The following is a 12,782-nucleotide window of genomic DNA, read 5'->3' as shown; positions in this document are numbered from 1 at the left end:
AAATGGTTGGTCTTTTTTTGTTTATAGTGCAAAAAATAAAAACTGCAGACCCTCAAAAGAAATCTCTCTTTGTGGGGGAAAAAGGGACATACATTTTATTTGGGTACAGTGTTGTCAGTTAAATTAACGCAGTGCCATATCTCAAAAAATGGCCTGGTTAAATCTTCCGGTGGTTAAGTGGTTAATACAACTTGGTCACCAGCCCATCGTCAAGCTGCGATTAGAAACTCTACAAAAATATATATTAAAGCTTTTATATTTTCCTGCATTTTTAATTGTTTCATTACTGATACAAACTTGGATACCTTTAAAAAAAAATAAAGTAATAATTATTTTGATGCAAACAAAAATCTGGAAAAATCTGATAGAAACATTTATTCGGAAGTATCTGTTTGTGCCGTTGGGATGCTGATAACTGGGATTGTAGTATGATGGGCTGTAAAGGTACCAGATTTTTTTGTTTGCTCTTTGCCAAATTCATGGACAGGACTTATCATTTCAGGATTCCCAAGCATTGGAGATGACCATGATGAATTTATGACGTGTGAACTCACGTTGTCACCTTGTTGTTGTGTTCTGTTGTCTTGTCTGGGAGAAGACGTTATCTTCTCTGCTTGGTGAGTCTGGATTTTGACTCCCTGTGGATGTATTTCCGCTGGCAGGGAACTTTGTCTTCCTTTTCTAGCCTCCAATACCAGGGGTCTCGTGGTAAGAGTGTTGGGAGAATTATCACATCTTCTCCCAGATCTTGGAGAATGTTTCATAAGGTGAGACTCTACAGCTGGAAATAAACTGCCAATCTCTGAAGAGCCTTGTTGGTGTCCTGGTGGCGAAAGAGGTTTTGAGATAGTTATGTAGCTCCATCTTTGCATTTCCACCACACTGTTCGGCCTTGGCATGGATGATCTTGCACTGCTTGAACCAGAAGGCTTTGAGACTTGCTGTGGCCTGGAATGGGAACCTCGGTCATAGTCTACTCTCTTCTTGGGGTTGACTCCATTTATGACTGTTCCCAGCTGACTAGGCTGAGCCCTTTCCTCCCAAGCCAGGCCAGGTTTTGGGCATTGTTTGCTTTCCTGCCAAATCTTTTTGACTTCTTTATACCTGAACTGTCTGTCTGTAGGCTCTTTCTCTTCCCTCACTAACTCAACCTTCTGTTTTGTCCCATCTGAAGATAAAAATTGTATATTAAACTTCACATTAGCCGACAATGACCTTTTAACGGTTTTGTTCTTTAAAGTGGAAGAGGGTGACTTAGTTTGTCTGTTAGTCATTAGGTCCTTGGAGTAGTTCGTATTGTCCTGAGTAACTGAACTCGTTCCCGTTGTAGGCCTTACACTATCTGCTGGCCATTGGCTGCTGAAGAAATGGATTTGCTTTGCAGGAACAAGCTTTTGTAAGTCAGACACTGTACTGAAGAAGACAAACATGTTTTCCTTCTGGTATGTTTCTGGCTTTGTGTCAATTGCAGTCTGGAAAATAAGGATATACGTAAATAAAAGTATGATTTCAGTGAGCATTTAACAACCTCAATATCAGGCCAATTCTGACACTTCTCTCATACATGTGAATATTTGCATTTTTTTGTTTTGCTAGAAAATTACTTAGACCCCCAAACTATCTATTTCTAAGCAGAAGCCCTAGAGAATCAAATGGGGTTTTGCAATTTTTTTATGTCACACGGTATTTGTGCAGTGGCTTTTTCAAACGCAAATTTTTGGGAAAAAATGCAAATTAATGAATTCTAATGTACAAAAACCCAATATAATAGCCATTTTTTTTATAAACTATAAAAAGATGATTTTCCACTGAATAAATAGATACCAAACACCCGTTGAATGGCGACAAACTACAGTACTTAAAAATCTCGATAGTTGAAACTTTTAGACCCCAGATCTCTCATCTGCCCTTAAAAGCATCTGGTCAAACTGAGATGAGTTTGATCAGATCCTGTTAAGCTGGTAATGGTCTGATAACCTCAAACCAAAACTGGAGAAATATCCTGGTCGTTTCCAGTTTCATAGACCATAAAAATGATTGAGGAAGTTTTGGTCCTCCTTCATCTCTATGATCAGCCGGTGGCTTCAGTCTCTGGCTTCCTGGTGGAATGGGAGAGCCCAGAAAGGCAGCGGAAGGTGGTGGGGACCCTTTCCACCACATGTAAAAGCAATTAGATCGCTTTTATATGATTCAGCATTACCGGCTGAAAAGATTGATACTGATGTCATGACTGCAGCTGCAGCCATGGCTCTGGTATAACCACTTCAACCCGAGGGCGTATGGGTACGTCCTACAGGAGGGAAATGGTTTAAGCTGAATTCCAAGTATGGTTTTTATTACATGGTTACATTGGACAAGTAGCATTGGTTACATAGAAGCATTGTAAGTATACATATTCCATACCTATGGGACTGCTGTGGAAGCAGAGGATCACAGTAGTACTCATTGCTTTTACAGTGTTCAACATTATTTTCCAGGTCCAATACTGAGCATCTGCTCTTTTGCATAATGAACAAGGGTGGTTGCTCACTCAGCACGGCTGCCATTCACAGAACACTTTGTTTATTTTCAGTGATAATAAGGCGTTCTCTGATTGGTTAGGTGGAGAGGTGGGGTGCTGACATCATGATTCCCACCTTGTCAAGTCAGAGAATGCCTTGTATTTATTGAAAAAAACACAAGGTTTTCTGTGAATGGCAACCATTCTGAGTGTTTACTATGCAGAACAGCAACCACTCGGCACAGGACCTGGAAGACCACAGAAAACACTGAAGTGGCCGAAAATACAACAGTAATTCTCTGCTTCCACGGCGGTCCCACAGTTATGAAATATTGCTATTACAGTGTGGAAAATAGTTATTTGATCCCCTGCAGATTTTGTAAGTTTGCCCACTTGAAATTAAGAAATGAAGGGTCTATCATTTTTTTTATCATAGGTGTTTTTTAAATGATAGAGACAGAATATCACAAATAAATCACATGATACAAATGTTATAAACTGAGTTGCAGTTCAGTGAGTAAAATAAGTATTTGATCCCCAAGCAAAACATGACTTAGTACTTGGTGGAGAAACCCTTGTTGGCAAGCAAAGAGGTAAGACAACGCTTGGGGGCCACAATGTAGTACACTCGGAACAAGATTAGAGATTTTTTTGGATAAATTCTGGTATCTCTTTGGCAGGCTTTACATGGAAAACGACAAAGATTTGCACCACAGTTAACAGTCTTGTGTGAAGAAGCCAAATTATAGTACACTCAGGCTAAGATTAACAATTGTTTTTAGATAAAGTCTAGTGCCTCTAACACAGACTTTGGATAGAAGTAACAGGTGCAGAAAAATTGGGCTTTGGGTATTGGTGGTGCCTTTACACTGTAACCCTATGGTGGTACTCTTGAGGAAAGCAAGAATTGCCTTGCTGTAAAGAATTGAAATGTGATGGCCCTGCCAAACAGTTGTGGAAAAATTGTTCTTTGGTGGTCCCTTCATCCCGCAAACCCTCTAGAGGCAGAATAACCTGCTCTGGCAGCTGCGGTGGACTGCGCACTAGTGTCAGCTTGGGTCATAGAGAATGAGGATGGTTTAGTAAGCCAGTCCACCACCTCCCTTGCATGCTGTGGCGGGATAGCATGGGCAACATCACTAAACAGAGGAAATGGTGCTTTGTCTGAGGACGGACCATGTCCACCTTTGCCTGTGGACACAGACACTGCTGGGCCCCTCATAGTGGCATGGGAACATCTGCCTCTCCTTGTTGGCCTTCCAGACATGATGAGGGGGGAGGGGGGAGGATCTTATTACCCACATTTAATAGAAACTGGGAAATGTATGATTGTATGCACTTTATTGAATGAAAAGTGGTGTTTGGTGCACTTTAAATTGAGGACTGACGCTGGCAGAAATGACAATTTAAAAAAAAGGGGGCAGGCAGGGGACAAAAAAAAAAAAAAACATGCAGCTACCAAAAAAAATAAAGGGGTATGAAGCACTGTATATAGCACTAAATGTTATGTAATGCTGTGTTAAACACTGCACTACACTAACACTATACTGACAACACACTATACTGACACTATAATAGCACTACACTAACACTCTACACTCAAGAGTCACAATCAGTGAACACATTAACCCGCTAGTAGCAAACTGAGCCTTGCTCTATCTATCTTCCACTCCAACAACATACTGCAAAAGCTTCCCTTGGAAAGGATCCTTTTATAGTGTGGGGTGGGACTATAAACACTGAGCCCTGATTGGATAAAGTCATCATCACTTTGTCCAATCAGGGCTCTGACAGTGCTCTGTACCCTTATCAGTAAATTATTATTACCAATTAGGGCCCTAGAATGCACTGTGCAGCACGCAGTGCATTGTGGGTCGCTCGGCGAGCAAACAATCTGCCAAGCACCCCGAAAATTAAGGTGTTTGCCGAACATTCTGAACTATCGCTCGGCCCAAACCATTCGCCTAACACTAATGATGACTAATTACCAATAGGTGTGCAATTAGAAGCATCCCTCTGTGATATCCTATCAGTACCAGAATGCATACCGGCGATGTATAAGTACCTTTAGTCTGCACTTATATGAAAAACTCAAAAAAGAGCTTTTAACCACTTGCCGACCGCCGCACGACTATCTACGTGGGCGGTCAGCCCCTCACAGGCAAAGTGACGTAGGTCTACGTCGCTCGCCTGTGAGGGTTTAGGGAGCGAGCGCGCGCCGCCGGAGGCGCGCTCCCGCTCCCGCGTGGTCACGGACCCCCCCGCGCGTGTGACCGGCGGACCCGATCGCCGCCGGCCACTCTGCGATCGGCGGGGGAGAGGGAGAAAGTCAGGCAGCTTGTGTAAACAAGCTGCCTGTCATTCTCCTCTCTGTATGAGAGATGATCACATGGATCTACTATGTAGCTCCATTGATCACTCTGCATACAGTTGAAGCCCCAGCCAATCACAGTTAGAATCACGCCCCTAGGGACACACACAGCCCCTCCCTCTCAAATAAAGTTAACCCCTTCACTACCAGTGTATTTTTACAGTAACAGTGCATATATATAGCACTGATTACTGTAGAAATGTCACTGGTAACCCCAAAAGTGTCAAAAATGTCAGTCAAGGGTCCGATCTGTCCGCCGCATTGTTGCAGTACCGCGAAAAAAATCGCAGATCGCCGCCATTACGCATTAAAAAAAAAAACAACAAAAATGACAAAAATCTTTCCCTTTGTTAGTAAACACAATAACTTTTGCGCAAACCAATCAAAATACGCTTTTTGCGATTTTTTTTACCAAACATAGGTAGCATAAAACAAATTGGCCGAAAATATTAAAAAATTTTGATTTTTACATTTATTTTTGGGGGAATTTCATATAAAAAAAAGGGAAAAATATTGCTATTTTTGCAAAATTTACGCTCTTTTTTTGTTTATAGCGCGTGATCAAAAAATCGCACAGGTGATCAAATACCGCCAAAAGAAAGCTCTGTTTGTGGGAAAAAAAGGACGCCAAATTCGTTTAGGTACAGCGTCGCACGACCGCGCAATTGTCCATTAAAGTCACGCAGTGCCGAATCGCAAAATACCCCCTGGTCAGGAAGGGGGTAAAATCTTCCGGGGCTTAAGTGGTTAAACAAATACAAAAATGAAGGAACACTATCATCATTTAAATGTTACAAAGAATATAATAGAATATGTAAAAAGGAAATCAAGGATGCAAAAATTCTAAACGAACGACAGATTGCAAAAGATAGTAGGACAAACCCCCAAAAATTCTTGAAATATATTAACAGTAAAAAAAATCAAGTTTGAGCATGTAGGCCCTTTACAAAATAATCTGGAGTGGGTGACTGGGGACAAAGAGAAGGCACATTTATGAAATACTTTCTTCAACTCTGTGTATACAAAGGAGCATGGGGATGCTCATAACCATAATGGGGATGGTATTGACACAGCCCTAAATGATACATAATGGCTCAAAAGTGATATGGTCTAGAATTATTTAAACAGAATAAAGCACCTGAACCTGGATGGCATACACCCACGGATCCTAAAAGAATTGAGCTCTGTCATTTCAAAGCCATTCTTTCATTTTTAGGGACTTTTTAATGGGACTTTTCATTTGACTAGAATAGTACCACTGGATTGGCGTAAGGCCAATGTGGTGCCTATATTTAAAAAGGGATCACAGTCTTTATCAAGTAACTATAGACCAGTTAGTTTAACTTCTAAAGTCGGGAAGATACTGGAGAGTTTAATAAAAGCCCACATAGATGAGTTCTTGCTGGAAAAAGTATTTTACTTAACAGACAGCATGGATTCATGAAAGACAGAAGTTGTCAGACAAATCAGATTTCTATTTATAAGGAGGTAAGTAAAACCTTGGACAGAGGGATGGCTGTGGACGTAGTATACTTGGATTTTGCAAAAACGTTTGACACAGTTCCCTAACCACGGCTAATGTGTAAGGTAAAGTCTATAGGCTTGGAAAGATCAGTTTGTAAATGGATAGAAAACAAAATACAACTAAAAGTGTATTCAGAGAGTAGTGGTTAACGATTTTTATTCTGAATGGTCTAAGGTTATCAGTGGTGTACCCCAAGGTTCAGTGTTGGGACCGTTACTTTTTAATATCTTTATAAATGATATAGGGTCTGGGATTAAAAGTACCATTTCAGTCTTTGCAGATGACACCAAGCTTTGCAGTGGAATAAATTCCTTACAGGATGTCTCCAACTTACAAGTCGAACTCAATGCACTGTTTCATTGGGCAACTTTGTGGCAAATGAGGTTTAATGTTGATAATTGTAAAGTTATGCACTTGGGGGCTAAGAATATGTATGCATCATACATACTAGGGGGAGTGCAACTGGGGTAAGTGAATGGTGGAGAAGGATCTGGGTGTTCTGGTAGATCAAGCGCTGCGCAAACTGTTGGCACTATATAAATCCTATATAATAATAATAATCATAAGCTTAATAATAGCATGCAATGTCAAGCTGCGGTTTCCAAAGCAAGCAAAGTCCTTTATTGTATTAACCGAGGCATGGACTCCAGAGAGAGATATAATTTTGCCCCTGTACAAATCATTAGTAGGACCTCATCTGCAATATGCAGTTCAGTTTTGGGCACCAGTTCTCCAGACATCAGGGAGCTGGAGAAAGTGCAGAGAAGGGCAACCAAACTGATATGAGGCATGGAGGAGCTCAGTTATGAGGATAAATTTGAGGAACTGAATTTATTCTCTCTTGAGAAGAGGAGATTAAGGGAGGATATGATCACCATGTATAAATACATAAGGGGTCTACATAGTCCCATCTGGGGTGTTTGAAATCTTGTCTCTTTCAACCAGGGACTTTTTACAAGCGCTTGCCAAGGTGAGTATGAAGAATAAAAGCCTTAGAAATTCCCTTTCCTCATGCCTTAACTAATATGTGTGGCAATCATTATAAAAAAAACAAGCCCCAGTGGCCTAATGGATAAGGCACTGGCTTCCTAAGCCAGGGATTGTGGGTTCGAGTCCCATCTGGGGTGTTTGAAATCTTGCTTGTCTCTTTCAACCAGGGACTCTATACAAGCGCTTGCCAAGGTGAGTATGAAGAATAAAAACCATACTGCTTCTATTGAAGCATAAGGATGTTCAAATATTGAACAGAGCTTTCTCAAAATTTATTTGTAAATAAAAAGTAATAGCCGCGCTAATGGTACAGGAGAACAGCAGCAACTTCAAGTGTGACCACACCCCAAGCAATATTTCTATAAAAAGTCGCGCTAACTTGAATAATGGAAAATAAAGTCCATAAAGTCCATATAAATCAGGAACACAGTATCCAAACAGGCTCCCTATGGGTATACGCTTACCAGAGCTGGTAAATCAAAAGGCAGGTTCTCAGAAGCTAATCTCGTCTCTTTGATAGTAGACTGGAACCAATATCTCGCGTAGACTCAAAAAATTGGAGGAAAGATAAAAACGCAATAGCATAAAACCCAACAAAAACGGATGAAAAAATACACCAAAGTGAGTGACTAACAACTGGATGAATAGTGTGAACACCGCCAGTGTATGGAAATCAGAAAAAAGAAAAAGAGAAATGCTCTAATAGGGACACCTAAGGTACCCCTTACCAAAGATAGCTGAAAAACATGCAATCATATAAGTGCAATCCTGTGACAGCCGGAGTCGCCTCTTACCACAGTGTAAAGATATGTTTGCCAATGTGAATAGAAAATCCTAAATGGGTGTCTTCTATGTAGATAACCACCACCAATATCACTCGCCTCTTACCAGATAGAAATCAGATTGAGCCAAATAGAGCAAGAGAGTCAAGTATGACAGGACGCCAGCCTTCACCAGTAGGATTTGCCTCTTACCCTAAGGGGATGGTAAATGAGCCTATAGGGATGATGAGCTTCACGGAACCTGCAGTGGACTCCAGGGCAAGTGACTCCAATATGAGTGACTCCAATGAGACCAGGATAATCACCACCAAATAAAAGAAAAGACCTCCGTAGTGTAAAACCATACGATTTATTGAAGAAAAAGAGAATAAAACTTACAGAAACGAGGAAATGGGGAGCATGTATATCAAGGCCGCCGGCCGGACGGTCTCCGCTCGTCCGCACTTCCTGGTCGCGATCGGATGACGTCAGTACGCCGTGTCCTTACGACGTTTCGTCACAGATGACGTTTTCAAAGGTGCGGACGGCGTACTGACGCCATCTATTTAACCAGAAGGGATGGGGCTGGGCCACCGGAGAGCAATGAGGACCGCTCCGCCATCTTAAATGTGGGAACGGGGCATCCAATTCATGGTACCACAATGATATCCGGGCACAGCCTAGCATCCCTAATTGTGCATAGCAAGCAAGGCAATTTGAACAGTCCCGCTCGCTGCAGGTTACATAAATAATTATCTGAAAAAACATATCAGACATTGAGTACATTATTAAGTTAAGAACACCAATTAATGGCAATTAAGAGAGATGCATGGTCTCCCTGCAAAGAACCAAGCAAAGTCTCGATTACACATTACATCCTTAATGAAAGCTAGTTATACCAAAACAAAAAGGAAATAAAATCAGAAAATTTATGTATTGTCGATCCTAAAACGGTGTCATCTAAACCCAAAAGAATCGGGTCAAGCTCGACATTAACGATAGCAATATAATTGCAATGCCATCTGGTGGCAACAAAAGGAATTGCAATTTCTTTGCAGAGAGCCATGCTTAACATAGTGTAGTCAGTGAAGGCCACATTGTACTGAAGGGTAAAAATATATAAAAATTAGTATCCAAAAGCAATTAAATCCGATCCAAGGATAAGCTAAGTAGATACGTACTAGTACACATCTTAACAGTAAACCCCTTTAAAGGTAACAATAAGACTAGGTGTAATTCTTATTTGTAAAGTATATGAAAAATTAAAGAAAAATTAAAAAAATTTTTTAAAAAAACTTTTTTATACCCGGAAAACCAGGAAAGGTAAAAAATAATAATAATAATCATGAATTATCAATAAAAGCATTAACCTCAACATCAACGTTGAGACCAAACGGCACATATGTTTTGGCACGGTGTATCCAAGTCATCTCTAACTTTGATATGCCCCTCACCAAGGGTTCCCCCCTCCAATGAGGTTCAAATTTGTCTATCCCCAAGAAAAGTGTATTCTTGGGGTTTTTGCCATGAACCAGGGCATAGTGTTTGGACACTGAATGCTTCGGGAACCCTTTGAGTATGTTGGACACATGTTCATTTAATCTAACCTGCAGGGGTCTTTTAGTTCGCCCTATATATTGAAGCCCGCATGGGCACTGGAGGAGATAAACTATACCAGTGGTCATGCAGGAAATAAACGGCTTGATAGCATGGACCCTATTAGTGCTAGTAGCTGTAAATTGTTTGACTGATCTACATTTTTTGGAACTAAATGAACATACTCGACATCTATTACACTTGTAAAAGCCTGTCAGTTGGCTTAGAAAGGTAGGCTTAGGTGCAGGTGGTTCTAAAATATTGGGTGCTATCTTATCTCTTAAAGTAGGAGCCCCCTTGAAAACTATACGCGGTTTAGCTGGAAGGGAGGATCCAAAACGGAATCATTACCCAGAATATGCCAGTGCCGTTTTATGATGTTTTTGACACTCATATGCTGACTTGAAAACGGAGTAACAAATGGCAGGTTATAAGAAGAATCATTTTGATCAGCTCTACTGACATTCCTTAATAATTGGTTTCTATCCATTTGACTAACTTCTGATAAAGTATCCTGAAGAAATTTTGCATCGTAACCTTTATCTAGAAATCGTTCAGTAAGGGTATGGGCCTGAGTCTGAAAAACTTGGAAATTGGAACAATTACGCCTGATGCGAAGATATTGACCCTTCGGAATCGCTTTTAACCAAGGTGCATAATGACAACTATCGACAGGAATATATGAATTCCTGTCGGTTGTCTTAAAATAGGTCGAAGTGGTAAACAGTCCATCCTTAATGCCTATAGTAAGATCTAGAAAATTAATGCTAGTCTGACTGCATTCATAGTTTAACTGTATACCACGGTTATTCAAATTAAGTTGGTTCAAAAAAGATATTAGGTCGTTGTATTGGCCATCCCATAGGAGGAGCACGTCATCTATATACCTAGCCCAAAGTAGTATCTGCGGCCTGCGATGGGCATAGATGACGTCCTCCTCCCATTGGGCCATAAATAAATTGGCCAGAGAAGGGGTGTATTTTGCCCCCATGGCCACACCAGTGACCTGGCGGTAAAATTGTCCACTGTACCAAAAATAGTTGTGGTGTGTAGCGAACTCCAACAATTCCATGATGAAAGATATTTGAATAGCCGGCAGTTCTGAATCTCTATTAAGGTACATATTTACCGCATTTAATCCCACATTGTGAGGAATAATTGTATAGAGGGATGACACGTCGGCTGTGACCAGCCAAAGGTGTTCAGTGGGGGTCAAAGATGACAAAAGGCCAATGACGTGTCTCGTGTCCTTAATGTACGCTGGTGTAGTCTGCACTATGGGTTGCAAATAAGCGTCAATGTACTTCCCCACCCGGGACGTCACAGAGTCAATGCTGCTGACTATGGGACGACCCGGGGGGGAAGTCAGACTCTTATGTAATTTAGGGAGATAGTAGATAACCGCAGTGCGGGGGCACTTAGGAACCAGATATGCTCTTTCCTTTTTATTAATTATATTATGATCAAATCCCCTATCGACTATCTCCACTAAAGCTTTTTTATATGCAGATTTCGGGTCCTTAGAGAGAGGTACATATGTTTGGCTGTCACCCAAGATACGTCCCATTTCTTTGTTGTAATCACAACGGTCAAGGACCACAATGCCACCCCCCTTGTCTGCCGGCCTAATAACCAGATCCTTGTTATCACACAAGGAATCTAGGCCTTTTTGTAGTTCGGCAGACAAGGAGGTTTTATGTGGCTTGATCTTATCCAAATCTCTGAGCAACACGTCCCTGAATACCCTAAGTGATGGAGCTAGGGATCCTGGCGGATTGAATAGAGAAGCATTAGACAGGCCAGAGTGGTGAATCTCTGAGCTGACCATGCGATTCTCTTTGATGGGATTGCTCAATATATATCTCTTGACATTGAGTTTTCTTACGAATTTATGGATATCCATGTAGGTTTGGAACTTATCCAACCCTTTAGGAGGAGCATATTTGAGACCTTTATCTAAAATGAGTTTTTCGGATTCTGACAACGTTACTTTGCTTAGGTTGAAGACCCCTGCCCCTGCTATGTTTTTACTTTTTTTAGATTTGACGCGCCTGCCTCCTCTAACTCCTCTTGAGGTTTGGTAGGGCGCTTGGTTCCCTGTGTGGCCCTGGGAAAACCCCAACCTGGATAGCTTTGATTGTTAGGGTTTTGAGATGTAATATTTTCTGATGTTATCTCCCTGGACCGTTGGGAAGCATTTGAGTTTGAGGAAGCCTGAATATTGTTGGGGCTTTCATTATCCTTTAAAGGATAAAATCTATTCTCAATTGGGACATTGTACTGGTAATTGTCCTGTCTATTATCAGGTCTTCCCTGCCAGCGTTGGTCCCTATCCGGGCCTCTCATAGGTCCTGTAGGTGGATCATACCAATGTGTACTTGGTCTAGGGGGACTATGATCATACCTCCCATAGGCTGGACGTTGGTGGCCATAATCAGAACCCTGATCTCTCTGATAGTGATAAGCTGGTTCAGGGTAATTGTAAGGACCCCTTCTCCATTGTGGAGTGTTTGGGTAGCCCGGAGTATGCAAAAAATCCTCCTTACGATAATTCGGAACAGTTTGATGTTCTCTATTTCCCTGTTGCCAATTAGTATTATAACCTTGATTGTTATAGGAATTATTTGGCTTATGTTGGTTGGCCGGTTGTTTACCTTTTTTGGGGTTTTGTCCCCTAAATGGGGATTTAAATGAAGGACGACGATTATTCTGATGTGGTCCCTTCTTTTGTGTTTTCTTGGTGTTGGTTATTGGTTGAGGAATTGATGTTGCTCCATTGATTAGAGCTGGGGTTACTTCCATAACCTCATCATCAGGATTCAATTCTGCCATTAAACGCTTCTGCTACTCAAAAACGCTACTGGACAGATAATCCTGAAGATCACGATTGAACTTTTTGCGCTTCTTAATCCTCTGATCCTTCTCTTCTTTTTCGAGGTTCTTTAACCACTTAAGCCCCGGAAGATTTTACCCCCATTCCGACCAGGGGGTATTTTACGACTCGGCACTGCGTGACTTTAACTGACAATTGTGCGGTCA

At 41.3% G+C, this 12,782-nt stretch overlaps 1 protein-coding gene across 1 annotated transcript; it reads right to left on the bottom strand.

The window, feature by feature from the left end:
- Window positions 1-374: 374 nt before the first annotated feature.
- On the bottom strand, window positions 375-12,575 carry LOC309543750 (uncharacterized protein; the record flags this gene model as incomplete). The annotated part of the gene is made up of 3 exons (XM_082276193.1): window positions 375-1,472; window positions 11,278-11,669; window positions 11,867-12,575. The coding sequence occupies 3 exons, from the start codon at window positions 12,573-12,575 to the stop codon at window positions 375-377; spliced, it is 2,199 nt and encodes a 732-aa protein (XP_082132319.1).
- Window positions 12,576-12,782: the final 207 nt, after the last annotated feature.

The sequence above is a fragment of the Pelophylax lessonae genome (assembly GCF_965119305.1).
Source record: "Pelophylax lessonae genome assembly, contig: HAP1_SCAFFOLD_340, whole genome shotgun sequence".
Lineage (NCBI taxonomy): Eukaryota > Metazoa > Chordata > Amphibia > Anura > Ranidae > Pelophylax > Pelophylax lessonae.
This window is presented reverse-complemented; position numbering and strand designations above follow the sequence as displayed.